At 40.2% G+C, this 16,844-nt stretch overlaps 2 protein-coding genes across 2 annotated transcripts; both read left to right on the forward strand.

Moving 5' to 3' along the window:
• Window positions 1–3,030: 3,030 nt before the first annotated feature.
• On the forward strand, window positions 3,031–3,342 carry LOC140546859 (histone H4). Its single transcript, XM_072670280.1, has one exon. It carries the CDS (start codon window positions 3,031–3,033, stop codon window positions 3,340–3,342), a length of 312 nt encoding a protein of 103 aa, XP_072526381.1.
• An 806-nt stretch (window positions 3,343–4,148) lies between these two features.
• LOC140547156 (histone H2B) lies at window positions 4,149–4,523 on the forward strand. Its single transcript, XM_072670742.1, has one exon. The coding sequence runs from the start codon at window positions 4,149–4,151 to the stop codon at window positions 4,521–4,523; it is 375 nt and encodes a 124-aa protein (XP_072526843.1).
• The last annotated feature ends 12,321 nt before the right edge of the window (window positions 4,524–16,844 follow it).

Below are 16,844 nucleotides of genomic sequence, written 5' to 3' on the forward strand. Positions count from 1 at the left end.
GCAAGGTCAGAGACTTTCTTCAAGGCATAGGTAAGTAACAAATTAACACAAAAGTGCTAACAAAGGTGTATCAAAAGTCAGCCGTACTCACTTGTGAATTAGCTTTTTTGTGCTTCTCAAATTTAACTCTTTCTCCTCTTTCTGATTTTGCTTCTTTAAATGTCTCTGTGGACCAAAAAAATAATATGTATTTTTTATATTTTGCAGATTTACATTTTGACCACCAGATGGCATCCACGCTCCATTCACGTACTACGACCACAGTCTTAAAGCTTAGCCCTGAAACTCCATCAGAATCCTAAAGGGTAGGTCAAGCCAAACTGCTTCCACTCACCCTGACTTCATCATGAGCTTTACACTTACTTTATATCACCACAATTTCTTTATCATCCACTAACTGCAACATATGTCGAAACCTGAGGAATCCAAATGGTGTGGGTTTAGTTTAAGTTGGCCTCAATTTACTTTATGTGCAAAAATATTTCAGTGGTGGTTTGTGAGAGAGAGAGAGAGAGAGAGAGAGAGAGAGAGAGACATGCATTTGTAGACATATGGCTTGCTTTATGCATACTCATTCATTCTGACAGAAAATACAAACCCTGTACTGGTTTGTGTGTTTCTTTAAACGTCTTTATGTCAATGTGTCAATGACACGATGTGTCTTTATCCTGTAGTGTCAAGATCAAGGACTACTATTCCCATGATGCCTAACTACAAGTTCGATAGATGACGTTTTATTGATTATCTATCTATCTATCTATCTATCTATCTATCTATCTATCTATCTATCTATCTATCTACCTTCATCTAATGATGAAATCCGATAACTGCACGTCCAGTCACAGTAAAAAGTAAACCGTGTGCCATGGTGTACAGTAGTGGGGTGATCTTCGTGGGTGCTTGTTTTATGCTTGCAAGGTCGTAACCCTAGTACTAAATAGCCATTTATGTGATTTATATTCAGGTGCATTGAGGAAGGACTAATTTTGTCATGTGTGTGTGTGTAATAAACGCTGCGCACGTTAGAATGGCGTGATGTAGTGTGACTTTGTTGTATACGAGACCGAGGCGCACATGGCGACAGCCATCAGAGGGCTGACCGAGGTATTTGTCGTGTTAAGACATATGTTAGCTACTTTTAATGTTCATACATGTGAAACGTCGTTTTTTTTTAGTCCTTACACTACTGGACCCTGGTTAGCTCCGGTGTGTCGTTGTTAGCACGATAACGTTTGCTAACTTGCCAAAAATGAAGTAGATAATGATATCCGATAACTCGATTTTGCCGAGAGCCTAAAGTTGTACACCCAGTCACAGCAAATTGATGTAGAACTGCCGTTGCTGGATCTATGTGTGGAGTTGTACATAGCTTGGAGCCAGCTTAGCGATTAGCAGCGTGGCTAACGCGGCTAGCATAAACAGTAAAGCGCAAATATGAGCCTAATTATGAGGGGTCATTATTTGTTGACCACAGTGCAGTACCACATGCGGAGTTGTAGCATAAAAGTACGCAATACAGCCGTGATTTGTGGCTGTTGAGTGATTTGAGTTAACTTGCTTTTTCAGGTCCACACATGAGCTAACAAAGCGATTAGCATGCTAGCTAACTCGGATGGTACAAACAATAACATACGCCAGCGAGTGTAAATACCTGTCAGATAAATACACACTCGCTCGAGTCAGTCAAGTTTTATTATGAAACGGTGTATACAGCAACATTTATACGTTTACTGTCGTGGTTGAAACCGAGAAGCCACCTTGGAGAGTAGCATGATGGCTAAATGTAATTAATCACAGATAACGATATTACGGACACGTGCGTAGTTCTCTATATTGTTATTTGGAGCAAGTGAGGGAGAAACAGTCGTGCTTAAACCCGGCTACCAGCAGCCTATCTTCTGGTTTTCAGAGCTGGGCAGCCTGTGTAGCTTGCTAGCTAGTGTTTTGTTTACAAAAGATTATTTTCGTTAGCTAGTTGCCGAAACGACTCCACGTGGAGTGCACGATGTCACGAAAAAACGGCTTCTATACTCACCTAGTGCACTAGAGAGTACTGGAGTGCGGTTTAGGATGGTAAAACACACAATCAATTACTACAATAATAACAATAATAATGTCAAGTGTGTAATCTTTCTAAGAAAACGGTGCATAAATGTTTATTTACAAAGGTCACATGGCCCCTATGCACTTCAAATTTCGTGAAAAGGAGTCAGAGGCTGTGTATGAGCCTACTTTGAGTCACTGTAAGTTCATCTTAAGCCTAGGTCACTGAATTTTATTAATTCATTCAGCTATTTATTTATTTATTTTAAGATTTCGCCATAAGACCAAGCTATTTCAGAAGTGATTTTAGCTCCTAATTATAGTTTAGCTTACTTTTTAATTATAAGGTCAAGCAGGTCTGGAGCTAGGCTGTAGGTTTCGAAGCTAAATCATGATGAGTTAAAGTATTCAGAGTGAAGGTTATGCATGATCCAAAGTATGCTGCGTTATTATTATTACTATTATTAGTTTATTCCTTTTTAGAACACTTGGAGTCTGGATGCCATTGTGTGGCCAGACTGTGAAACTACAAGCAGTAGAAGGAAGACATGCTGCAAATGCATTGAGAAGTGATGCTATTATTGCTTGACTTTGACTATTGATTTCCCCCCCCCATGTACACCACATGTTAATGAAATCCACATGAAATCCAAAAAGAGCACTTTTTTGAATTTTGAACATGAGTACATCCAGAGGGTACGGAATTAATATTTAATTCCGAATTAATATTAATATACTGTATTTTGTATGGCTACCCACTCAGTGGCTTTATGTGCAATCTTTGAGTGGTCTAGGCATGTTTGAGTCGCTGTACAGCAAAACAAGCGTTCTGCACACGTACAGAGTATGAGGCGGAGCTAATGTACTGTGACGTCGCTCGGTTCCCTTGCTTTCATTTAGGTCCTATAGAGGAGTATAACAGGCGTGTCTCTGGCTCCCCAGCTTCATAGATTCTCTTCTCGTCGACTGGGAAAAGAAGCAGCGAGGATGTCAGGTAGAGGAAAGGGCGGCAAAGGCCTTGGGAAAGGAGGCGCCAAGCGTCATCGTAAAGTGCTTCGCGATAACATCCAGGGTATCACAAAGCCGGCTATTCGCCGTCTGGCTCGTCGTGGTGGCGTCAAGCGTATCTCCGGTCTGATCTACGAAGAGACCCGCGGTGTGCTCAAAGTGTTCTTGGAAAACGTGATCAGAGACGCAGTCACGTACACTGAGCATGCCAAAAGAAAGACCGTCACCGCTATGGATGTGGTGTACGCCCTGAAGCGCCAGGGACGCACTCTGTATGGATTCGGAGGTTAAACGCTCGGCCTGAACAGCTCTAAACACAACGGCTCTTTTAAGAGCCACCCACAAATCCAGCAAAAGAGCCTGTTTCTATTCTTAGTTTGTTATCAAATAAGGCAGTCGATCTCCCGCATACTCTGTATTAAAATGTAATATACTGGAAGAATACATGTGTGTATATATACATATAATAGATATGTCTGTATATATGTATTGTTTTCCATTTTGCCCCCCGTGTGCGTTGGTTAAATCCGAACTATATGTCTTAATAAATCCTGATAGAAAAAAAATCGCCGTCAAAGCCGCTGTGCCGAAAAACAGAAAAACAGCCCTGTAGATTAAGAATGCGCGGGATAGAATGTTGCAAGAATCATATTTGTTTGTTTGTTTCAATATAGTCAATGATGGTGGTTATGAATCTCCCGGTTAAGAAGCTAATTTTATATATATGAAGAATACATATAGTTTTCAATTTCCCCCGTATGCGTTGATTAAACGTTTGAATAAATTCAGAATATCGCCGTCAACGCCGCTGTGGCGAAAAATAATGTGCCGTCTGCACGGTGGGTAAAAATGCGCGGGTAGGCGAACAAAGAGAATGCTGCTCTGGGGAGGGGGAAGGGAAGAGGAGAATAGGGAGGGGAGGGGAGGGGAATGAAGGGTGGGGGGTTGGCAAGAAGAGAGCGGACAATTTGTTGTCCAATGGTCGTTTGACGGCATTCTGGAGGCGGTACCTCGTCTAATTAAAATGCTAGAGTCTAAATAATGTGGGAGCTTATCGCCTCCCCCTCATTCTTCAGTTTTACTCGACGAGGAGCAGTATGCCTGAGCCAGCTAAGTCCGCGCCCAAGAAGGGATCCAAGAAAGCCGTGACCAAGACGGCCGGGAAAGGCGGCAAGAAGCGCAGAAAGTCCAGGAAGGAGAGCTATGCCATCTACGTGTACAAGGTGCTGAAGCAGGTCCACCCTGACACTGGAATCTCCTCTAAAGCGATGGGCATCATGAACTCGTTCGTGAACGACATCTTCGAGCGCATCGCCGGTGAGTCTTCTCGTTTGGCTCACTACAACAAACGTTCTACTATCACCTCTAGGGAGATCCAGACTGCTGTGCGTCTGCTCCTTCCCGGTGAGTTGGCCAAGCACGCCGTGTCAGAGGGCACAAAGGCAGTCACCAAGTACACGAGCTCCAAGTAAATAGTGATAGCGGCATAATCCAAACCCAACGGCTCTTTTAAGAGCCACCCACGGTTTCTTCCAAAGAGCAGTTTTATTCAAGAACCAAGTAAGTTATAATACTAATTATTATTATTTATTAGAGAGTGCCTTTATTGTTACATACTTATTGATGTATGTATGTAAATCAACTTACTTAATTGTTTGTTTGCATTTAATTGGTATAGTGTACTAGGATTCAGGGACAGAGCAGCAAACTAAAATACTGTGCCATACTAACTGTATGGAGTGGGCTTGTAGTGCTAAGTGGGATAAATGAAGCTGCACATCACCTGTGAAAGACCAGTCCAGAGGAGATCAGCCTTACAGGTGGGGAAGAGTGAGGCAGGAAACCATACTAGGGTTGACTTAAACCCTAGAATTACACACCTGATCTTTGTAATGAAAGCTGTCTAGTATATAACCAGGCATACGGTTAGGCTCTCCCACAAGCCTTTTTTGTTGGGTCACAGAAGGGTGAAGTTAGTTAAAGCCTTAGGTTTATGGTGGGATTTGAGTGAGCAAAAGTAGGTTCAGAGCAAGGCTTTTGATGTAGAGGGTCGAAGTAAGGCAAAAGGACGAGGGTAGAATAATTAAATTGAGGTAGCGTAAGTAAAAAAGTATGGCGGTGAAAGTGTGTTTAGTGCAGATGTGATCTAGGAAGAGTGAGTAACAGTGGCTTTGTAAGGAGGCCTCAGGTTTATGATGAAGGTGGATTGAGTTAAAGTGACCGTGAGCTTAGGCCTTTGCCTTAGGATACAAAGGAAGGTTCAGTAAAAGTGAGTTTCAACATAAGCCATCAGCCTGATGATTCGGATACACATGGATACACATGGCCTCGGCCTACTGAGGACTGCACATCTAAGTAGAATGGTCATGACTGCATGGAATGGGTTAAATGAAAGCAAAAGTTTGGTGTGTTGCTTATTGAGATAGAGGGAAGGATGGGGTTAATTTGTTTTAGGACAAGAATGAGATTGCAGTTGTTTCATGTGAGGGGTTCGAATGAGGATGGAGTGATTTTGTATAATGGTTGGATGAAGGATGGGGTTATTTCATTTTAGGGTTGGAGAGAGATGGTGGTGGGGTTTGTATTAGAGTATGAATAAAAATGGGTTATTTTATTTTGGGGTTAGACGGCGGATGGGGTTATTTTGTTTCATGGTTAGAATGATGTTAAGGTTATGTTGTACTAGGTTAAGAGGGAGGACAGAGTTATTTTGTATTAGGACTACTTGGTTTGGTCACAAAAAGATGAATTTGGTTGAAGCCTTAGGTTAATGGTGAGATTCGAGAGAGCAAGAATAGGTTCAGAGCTAGACTTTTGATGTAGAGGGTCGGAGCAAGGCAAAAAGACGAGGGTAGAGTAAGTAAATTTAGGTAGCGTAAGTAAAAAAAAGTATGGCGGTGAAAGTGTGTTCAGTGCAGATGTGATCTAGGAAGAGTGAGTAACAGTAGCTTTGTAAACGAGGCCTCAGGTTTATGATGGAGGTGGATTGTGTTAAAGTGACTGTGAGCTTAGGCCTTTGCCTTTGGAAGGTTCAGAAAAAGTGAATTTCAACATTGGCCATCAGCCTGATGATTTGGATACACATGGCCTCGGCCTACTGAGGAATGCACATCTAAGTAGAATGGTCATGTCTGCATGGAATGGGTTAAATGAAAGTAAAAGTTTAAAAATAATAATTTGGTGTGTTGCTTATTGGGATAGAGGGAGGGATGGGGTTAATTTGTTTTAGTACAAGAATGAGATTGGAGTTGTTTCATGTGAGGGGTTCGAATGAGGATGGAGTGATTTTGTATAATGGTTGGAGGAAGGATGGGGTTATTTCATTTTAGGGTTGGAGAGAGAAGGTGGTGGGGTTTGTATTAGAGTATGAATGAAAATGGGTTATTTTATTTTGGGGTTAGACGGCGGATGGGGTTATTTGGTTTCATGGTTAGAATGATGTTAAGGTTATGTTGTATTAGGTTAAGAGGGAGGACAGAGTTATTTTGTATTAGGACTATTTGGTTTGGTTCACTAAAAGATGAATTTGGTTGAAGTCTTAGGTTAATGGTGAGATTCGAGGGAGCAAGAATAGGTTCATAGATATTTTTTTGATGTAGAGGGTCGGAGCAATGCAAAAGGACGAGGGTAGAGTAAGTAAAATAGTATGGCGGTCAAAGGTCTCAGTTTTATGATGAAGGTGGATTGAGTTAAAGTGACGGTGAGCTTAAGCCTTTGCCTTAGGATACAAAGGAAGGTTCAGTAAAAGTGAGTTTCAACATTAGCCATCAGCCTGATGATTTGGATACACATGGCCTCGGCCTACTGAGGAATGCACATCTAAGTAGAATGGTCATGACTGCATGGAATGGGTTAAATGAAAGTAAAAGTTTAAAAATAATAATTTGGTGTGTTGCTTATTGAGATAGAGGGAGGGATGGGGTTAATTTGTTTTAGTACAAGAATGAGATTTGAGTTGTTTCATGTGAGGGGTTCGAATGAGGATGGAGTGATTTTGTATAATGGTTGGAGGAAGGATGGGGTTATTTCATTTTAGGGTTTGTGAGAGAAGGTGGTGGGGTTTGTATTAGAGTATGAATGAAAATGGGTTATTTTATTTTGGGGTTAGACGGCGGATGGGGTTATTTGGTTTCATGGTTAGAATGATGTTAAGGTTATGTTGTACTAGGTTAAGAGGGAGGACAGAGTTATTTTGTATTAGGACTACTTGGTTTGGTCACAAAAAGATGAATTTGGTTGAAGCCTTAGGTTAATTGTGAGATTCGAGAGAGCAAGAATAGGTTCAGAGCTAGACTTTTGATGTAGAGGGTCGGAGCAAGGCAAAAAGACGAGGGTAGAGTAAGTAAATTTAGGTAGCGTAAGTAAAAAAAAGTATGGCGGTGAAAGTGTGTTCAGTGCAGATGTGATCTAGGAAGAGTGAGTAACAGTAGCTTTGTAAACGAGGCCTCAGGTTTATGATGGAGGTGGATTGTGTTAAAGTGACTGTGAGCTTAGGCCTTTGCCTTTGGAAGGTTCAGAAAAAGTGAATTTCAACATTGGCCATCAGCCTGATGATTTGGATACACATGGCCTCGGCCTACTGAGGAATGCACATCTAAGTAGAATGGTCATGTCTGCATGGAATGGGTTAAATGAAAGTAAAAGTTTAAAAATAATAATTTGGTGTGTTGCTTATTGGGATAGAGGGAGGGATGGGGTTAATTTGTTTTAGTACAAGAATGAGATTGGAGTTGTTTCATGTGAGGGGTTCGAATGAGGATGGAGTGATTTTGTATAATGGTTGGAGGAAGGATGGGGTTATTTCATTTTAGGGTTGGAGAGAGAAGGTGGTGGGGTTTGTATTAGAGTATGAATGAAAATGGGTTATTTTATTTTGGGGTTAGACGGCGGATGGGGTTATTTGGTTTCATGGTTAGAATGATGTTAAGGTTATGTTGTATTAGGTTAAGAGGGAGGACAGAGTTATTTTGTATTAGGACTATTTGGTTTGGTTCACTAAAAGATGAATTTGGTTGAAGTCTTAGGTTAATGGTGAGATTCGAGGGAGCAAGAATAGGTTCATAGATATTTTTTTGATGTAGAGGGTCGGAGCAATGCAAAAGGACGAGGGTAGAGTAAGTAAAATAGTATGGCGGTCAAAGGTCTCAGTTTTATGATGAAGGTGGATTGAGTTAAAGTGACGGTGAGCTTAAGCCTTTGCCTTAGGATACAAAGGAAGGTTCAGTAAAAGTGAGTTTCAACATTAGCCATCAGCCTGATGATTTGGATACACATGGCCTCGGCCTACTGAGGAATGCACATCTAAGTAGAATGGTCATGACTGCATGGAATGGGTTAAATGAAAGTAAAAGTTTAAAAATAATAATTTGGTGTGTTGCTTATTGAGATAGAGGGAGGGATGGGGTTAATTTGTTTTAGTACAAGAATGAGATTTGAGTTGTTTCATGTGAGGGGTTCGAATGAGGATGGAGTGATTTTGTATAATGGTTGGAGGAAGGATGGGGTTATTTCATTTTAGGGTTTGTGAGAGAAGGTGGTGGGGTTTGTATTAGAGTATGAATGAAAATGGGTTATTTTATTTTGGGGTTAGACGGCGGATGGGGTTATTTGGTTTCATGGTTAGAATGATGTTAAGGTTATGTTGTACTAGGTTAAGAGGGAGGACAGAGTTATTTTGTATTAGGACTACTTGGTTTGGTCACAAAAAGATGAATTTGGTTGAAGCCTTAGGTTAATGGTGAGATTCGAGAGAGCAAGAATAGGTTCAGAGCTAGACTTTTGATGTAGAGGGTCGGAGCAAGGCAAAAAGACGAGGGTAGAGTAAGTAAATTTAGGTAGCGTAAGTAAAAAAAGTATGGCGGTGAAAGTGTGTTCAGTGCAGATGTGATCTAGGAAGAGTGAGTAACAGTGGCTTTGTAAGGAGGCCTCAGGTTTATGATGAAGGTGGATTGAGTTAAAGTGACGGTGAGCTTAGGCCTTTGCCTTAAGATACAAAGGAAGGTTCAGTAAAAGTGAGTTTCAACATAAGCCATCAGCCTGATGATTCGGATACACATGGATACACATGGCTTCGGCCTACTGAGGACTGCACATCTAAGTAGAATGGTCATGACCGCATGGAATGGGTTAAATGAAAGCAAAAGTTTGGTGTGTTGCTTATTGAGATAGAGGGAAGGATGGGGTTAATTTGTTTTAGGACAAGAATGAGATTGCAGTTGTTTCATGTGAGGGGTTCGAATGAGGATGGAGTGATTTTGTATAATGGTTGGATGAAGGATGGGGTTATTTCATTTTAGGGTTGGAGAGAGATGGTGGTGGGGTTTGTATTAGAGTATGAATAAAAATGGGTTATTTTATTTTGGGGTTAGATGGCGGATGGGGTTATTTTGTTTCAGGGTTAGAATGATGTTAAGGTTATGTTGTACTAGGTTAAGAGGGAGGACAGAGTTATTTTGTATTAGGACTATTTGGTTTGGTTCACTAAAAGATGAATTTGGTTGAAGTCTTAGGTTAATGGTGAGATTCGAGCGAGCAAGAATAGGTTCATAGATATTTTTTTGATGTAGAGGGTCGGAGCAATGCAAAAGGACGAGGGTAGAGTAAGTAAAATAGTATGGCGGTCAAAGGCCTCAGTTTTATGATGAAGGTGGATTGAGTTAAAGTGACGGTGAGCTTAAGCCTTTGCCTTAGGATACAAAGGAAGGTTCAGTAAAAGTGAGTTTCAACATTAGCCATCAGCCTGATGATTTGGATACACATGGCCTCGGCCTACTGAGGAATGCACATCTAAGTAGAATGGTCATGACTGCATGGAATGGGTTAAATGAAAGTAAAAGTTTAAAAATAATAATTTGGTGTGTTGCTTATTGAGATAGAGGGAGGGATGGGGTTAATTTGTTTTAGTACAAGAATGAGATTTGAGTTGTTTCATGTGAGGGGTTCGAATGAGGATGGAGTGATTTTGTATAATGGTTGGAGGAAGGATGGGGTTATTTCATTTTAGGGTTTGTGAGAGAAGGTGGTGGGGTTTGTATTAGAGTATGAATGAAAATGGGTTATTTTATTTTGGGGTTAGACGGCGGATGGGGTTATTTGGTTTCATGGTTAGAATGATGTTATGGTTATGTTGTACTAGGTTAAGAGGGAGGACAGAGTTATTTTGTATTAGGACTACTTGGTTTGGTCACAAAAAGATGAATTTGGTTGAAGCCTTAGGTTAATGGTGAGATTCGAGAGAGCAAGAATAGGTTCAGAGCTAGACTTTTGATGTAGAGGGTCGGAGCAAGGCAAAAAGACGAGGGTAGAGTAAGTAAATTTAGGTAGCGTAAGTAAAAAAAAGTATGGCGGTGAAAGTGTGTTCAGTGCAGATGTGATCTAGGAAGAGTGAGTAACAGTAGCTTTGTAAACGAGGCCTCAGGTTTATGATGGAGGTGGATTGTGTTAAAGTGACTGTGAGCTTAGGCCTTTGCCTTTGGAAGGTTCAGAAAAAGTGAATTTCAACATTGGCCATCAGCCTGATGATTTGGATACACATGGCCTCGGCCTACTGAGGAATGCACATCTAAGTAGAATGGTCATGTCTGCATGGAATGGGTTAAATGAAAGTAAAAGTTTAAAAATAATAATTTGGTGTGTTGCTTATTGGGATAGAGGGAGGGATGGGGTTAATTTGTTTTAGTACAAGAATGAGATTGGAGTTGTTTCATGTGAGGGGTTCGAATGAGGATGGAGTGATTTTGTATAATGGTTGGAGGAAGGATGGGGTTATTTCATTTTAGGGTTGGAGAGAGAAGGTGGTGGGGTTTGTATTAGAGTATGAATGAAAATGGGTTATTTTATTTTGGGGTTAGACGGCGGATGGGGTTATTTGGTTTCATGGTTAGAATGATGTTACATGATGTGTGCAATGATGTGTACATGTCTTGTGGGATGATTGTCGTTTGGGCTTGGGTTTCATTTTAACAATATGCTAACGATAAAGTCGGACAGAAGGAAAAAAAAAACAAAACAAAACAAAAAAAAAAACTCCAGACCGTATAACCTCCTTCCACAACTAGATAAAATGTCTTGTTTTGAAGAATGCTTGATAGAAGCTGTCTTTAATGAAGGCACTGTATTAGCCATCATGACAACCAAACAGCATGCAGTTAGGTAAAAAGCCTCCAATTCACTCACTGCTAGAAGCCTTTGAGACAAATTGTAGAGTAGTGCACTTCTATGTAGGACCTTTGTTTCCTTCTCTTTAGAGCCCTTAAACTCTGTGTATCAGTTTATATTGAGGTTCCCATAATAATCATAAATCAATAAAGAAAACCGCTCATCTGCTATCAAGACCTGATTGAGGAGCTGGAGGCCAGTGAAGCAAAGCTAAAATATGGAAAAGCATACGCACCCTGCAAGGTTTCGGTCAGAGACTTTCTTCAAGGCATAGGTAAGTAACAAATGAATACAAAAAACTCTTTCTCCTCTTTCTGATTTTGCTTCTTTAAATGTCTGCATGGACCAAAAAATCAAAAAGATGAATTGTTTTATATTTTGCAGATTTACATTTTGACCACCAGATGGCATCCACGCTCCATTCACGTACTACGACCACAGACTTAAAGCTTAGCCCTGAAACTCCATCAGAAGCCTAAGGGGTAGGTCTAGCCAAACTGCTTCCACTCACCCAGACTTCATCATGAGCTCTACACTTACTTTGCTTGCCACAATGTCTTTCCATATTTCTTTATCATCCACTAACTGCAACATATGGTAATAGCAACATTACTTAAAGCAACATTAACTCCCTCTGTGTTTATCTAATCTAACATGACTTTTATTAGAAGATGTAAAACGAGCCTGAGAAATCCAAGGGGTAAACATGTAGTTTTAGTTGGCCTCATTAGGAGCTTTTCCCTTGTATGCAATAATATACCATTTATTCGATTTGTGTTTGATCTTTCTTTCTTTAAATGTCTCTGTGGACACTATATCTTTAAGTTGTAGTGTATTAGATCAACGACTACAATTCCCATGATGCCTAACTAAAGATGGTCTCTGACCAAAACCTTGCAAATTAAAATTGACTCATCTGCTATCAAGACCTGACTGAGGAGCTGGAGGCCAGTGGAGCAAAGCTAAAATATGGAAAAACATACGCACCCTCAAAAAAAATTAACCTGCATGGTTTAGGTCAGAGACTTTCTTCAAGGCATAGGTAAGTAACAAATGAATACAAAAGTGCTAACAAAAGTTTATCAACAGCCGACCGTACTGCCTCCTCCCTTGTAAGTTAGCTTCTCTGCTATTTAAATGTAACTCTTTCTCCTCTTTCTGATTTTGCTTCTTTAATTGTCTCCGTGGACAAGAAATCAATCAATAAATCAATAAATAAATAAAAAATTGCAAGATTAATTGTTTTACATTTTGACCACACGATGGCATCCACGCTCCATTTACGTACTATGACCACAGTCTTGAGGCCTAGCCCTGAAACTCCATCAGAAGCCTAAAAGACTTGACTAGAGAAGTGCACTTCTGTGTAGTGTATACAGTGTAAGGGATTTAGGAAGTGCCCTATTGCAAACGTCACCGTTGTTTTGGGATCGTGGATATATGTCATGGATGGAGCGTGGATGCCATCGTGTGGTCAAACTCGCAAATGCAAACGCTAACAACATAGATGTATACGTGTATGTGTGTGAATGTTACAGCTGTTACATATGACAGATGGTTGTGAACTCCAGTAAGTCTACTAAGTTCTACCAAGGAACTTTTGGGCATTTTAGTAGCCAGCAGGATAACCAGTTGTCATGCTACCAGGCAATGAAATGAAAACTTATTTTAGGGCACCGTAATTTTGTTTGGGTTTTAACAATATGCTAATGATAAAGTAGGGCAGAAGAAAACAAAATACTCAATACTGTATTATCTCCTTACAGATCTTGATAAAATGTCTTTAGTTAAAGAATGCTTGATAGAAGCACTCTTTATTTAAGGCACTTTATTATCAGTTAGGTAAAAAGCCAACAATTCTCTCATTAAGAGTCAAACTGTAGAGTAGTGCAGTTCTATGTAGGACCTTTGTTCTCCTTCCCTTAGAGCCCTTAAATTCTATGTTGTATGGTTATGTGTATGTATGTATGCATCAGGTTATATTGAGGTCAACATAATAATCATAAATCAATAAAGAACACCGCTCTGCTATCAAGACCTGGCTGAAGAGCTGGAGGCAAGTGGGGCAAAGCTAAAAATTGGAAAGCGGATGCACCATCAGCGCAAAAAATCATTTTAACCTGCAAGGTCAGAGACTTTCTTCAAGGCATAGGTAAGTAACAAATTAACACAAAAGTGCTAACAAAGGTGTATCAAAAGTCAGCCGTACTCACTTGTGAATTAGCTTTTTTGTGCTTCTCAAATTTAACTCTTTCTCCTCTTTCTGATTTTGCTTCTTTAAATGTCTCTGTGGACCAAAAAAAAAATATGTATTTTTTATATTTTGCAGATTTACATTTTGACCACACGATGGCATCCACGCTCCATTTACGTACTATGACCACAGTCTTGAGGCCTAGCCCTGAAACTCCATCAGAAGCCTAAAAGACTTGACTAGAGAAGTGCACTTCTGTGTAGTGTATAAAGTGTAAGGGATTTAGGAAGTGCCCTATTGCAAACGTCACCGTTGTTTTGGGATCGTGGATATATGTCATGGATGGAGCGTGGATGCCATCGTGTGGTCAAACTCGCAAATGCAAACGCTAACAACATAGATGTATACGTGTATGTGTGTGAATGTTACAGCTTTTACATATGACAGATGGTTGTGAACTCCAGTAAGTCTACTAAGTTCTACCAAGGAACTTTTGGGCATTTTAGTAGCCAGCAGGATAACCAGTTGTCATGCTACCAGGCAATGAAATGAAAACTTATTTTAGGGCACCGTAATTTTGTTTGGGTTTTAACAATATGCTAATGATAAAGTAGGGCAGAAGAAAACAAAATACTCAATACTGTATTATCTCCTTACAGATCTTAATAAAGTGCCTTAAATAAAGAGTGCTTCTATCAAGCATTCTTTAACTAAAGACATTTTATCATCAGTTAGGTAAAAAGCCAACAATTCTCTCATTAAGAGTCAAACTGTAGAGTAGTGCAGTTCTATGTAGGACCTTTGTTCTCCTCCCCTTAGAGCCCTTAAATTCTATGTTGTATGGTTATGTGTATGTATGTATGCATCAGGTTATATTGAGGTCAACATAATAATCATAAATCAATAAAGAACACCGCTCTGCTATCAAGACCTGGCTGAAGAGCTGGAGGCAAGTGGGGCAAAGCTAAAAATTGGAAAGCGGATGCACCATCAGCGCAAAAAATCATTTTAACCTGCAAGGTCAGAGACTTTCTTCAAGGCATAGGTAAGTAACAAATTAACACAAAAGTGCTAACAAAGGTGTATCAAAAGTCAGCCGTACTCACTTGTGAATTAGCTTTTTTGTGCTTCTCAAATTTAACTCTTTCTCCTCTTTCTGATTTTGCTTCTTTAAATGTCTCTGTGGACCAAAAAAAAAATATGTATTTTTTATATTTTGCAGATTTACATTTTGACCACCAGATGGCATCCACGCTCCATTCACGTACTACGACCACAGTCTTAAAGCTTAGCCCTGAAACTCCATCAGAATCCTAAAGGGTAGGTCAAGCCAAACTGCTTCCACTCACCCTGACTTCATCATGAGCTTTACACTTACTTTATATCACCACAATTTCTTTATCATCCACTAACTGCAACATATGTCTAAGGCTTTATCATCCACTAACTGCAACATACTTTGCTTTCCACAATTTCTTTCCTTCCTTTCTCTTCCACTAACTGCTAACCAATATGGCTGTTATTAGAAGATGTATAGTAGAAACCTGAGGAATCCAAATGGTGTGGGTTTAGTTTAAGTTGGCCTCAATTTACTTTATGTGCAAAAATATTAAAGTGGTGGTTTGTGAGAGAGAGAGAGAGAGAGAGAGAGAGAGAGAGAGAGAGAGAGAGAGAGAGAGAGATGCATTTGTAGACATATGGCTTGCTTTATGCATACTCATTCATTCTGACAGAAAATACAAACCCTGTACTGGTTTGTGTGTTTCTTTAAACGTCTTTATATCAATGTGTCAATGACACGATTTGTCTTTATCCTGTAGTGTCAAGATCAAGGACTACAATTCCCATGATGCCTAACTACAAGTTCGAAAGATGACGTTTTATTGATTATCTATCTATCTATCTATCTATCTATCTATCTATCTATCTATCTATCTATCTATCTATCTATCTATCTGTCTTCATCTAATGATGAAATCCGATAACTGCACGTCCAGTCACAGTAAAAAGTAAACCGTGTGCCATGGTGTACAGTAGTGGGGTGATCTTCGTGGGTGCTTGTTTTATGCTTGCAAGGTCGTAACCCTAGTACTAAATAGCCATTTATGTGATTTATATTCAGGTGCATTGAGGAAGGACTAATTTTGTCATGTGTGTGTGTGTGTAATAAACGCTGCGCACGTTAGAATGGCGTGATGTAGTGTGACTTTGTTGTATACGAGACCGAGGCGCACATGGCGACAGCCATCAGAGGGCTGACCGAGGTATTTGTCGTGTTAAGACATATGTTAGCTACTTTTAATGTTCATACATGTGAAACGTCGTTTTTTTTAGTCCTTACACTACTGGACCCTGGTTAGCTCCGGTGTGTCGTTGTTAGCACGATAACGTTTGCTAACTTGCCAAAAATGAAGTAGATAATGATATCCGATAACTCGATTTTGCCGAGAGCCTAAAGTTGTACACCCAGTCACAGCAAATTGATGTAGAACTGCCGTTGCTGGATCTATGTGTGGAGTTGTACATAGCTTGGAGCCAGCTTAGCGATTAGCAGCCTGGCTAACGCGGCTAGCATAAACAGTAAAGCGCAAATATGAGCCTAATTATGAGGGGTCATTATTTGTTGACCACAGTGCAGTACCACATGCGGGGTTGTAGCATAAAAGTACGCAATACAGCCGTGATTTGTGGCTGTTGAGTGATTTGAGTTAACTTGCTTTTTCAGGTCCACACATGAGCTAACAAAGCGATTAGCATGCTAGCTAACTCGGATGGTACAAACAATAACATACGCCAGCGAGTGTAAATACCTGTCAGATAAATACACACTCGCTCGAGTCAGTCAAGTTTTATTATGAAACGGTGTATACAGCAACATTTATACGTTTACTGTCGTGGTTGAAACCGAGAAGCCACCTTGGAGAGTAGCATGATGGCTAGGTGTCTTAAAATTAATCACAGAAATAACGATATTACGGACACGTGCGTAGTTCTCTATATTGTTATTTGGAGCAAGTGAGGGAGAAACAGTCGTGCTTAAACCCGGCTACCAGCAGCCTATCTTCTGGTTTTCAGAGCTGGGCAGCCTGTGTAGCTTGCTAGCTAGTGTTTTGTTTACAAAAGATTATTTTCGTTAGCTAGTTGCCGAAACGACTCCACGTGGAGTGCACGATGTCACGAAAAAACGGCTTCTATACTCACCTAGTGCACTAGAGAGTACTGGAGTGCGGTTTAGGATGGTAAAACACACAATCAATTACTACAATAATAACAATAATAATGTCAAGTGTGTAATCTTTCTAAGAAAACGGTGCATAAATGTTTATTTACAAAGGTCACATGGCCCCTATGCACTTCAAATTTCGTGAAAAGGAGTCAGAGGCTGTGTATGAGCCTACTTTGAGTCACTGTAAGTTCATCTTAAGCCTAGGTCACTGAATTT

Source organism: Salminus brasiliensis, chromosome 24 (genome assembly GCF_030463535.1).
Source record: "Salminus brasiliensis chromosome 24, fSalBra1.hap2, whole genome shotgun sequence".
In the NCBI taxonomy this organism is placed as follows: Eukaryota; Metazoa; Chordata; class Actinopteri; order Characiformes; family Bryconidae; genus Salminus; species Salminus brasiliensis.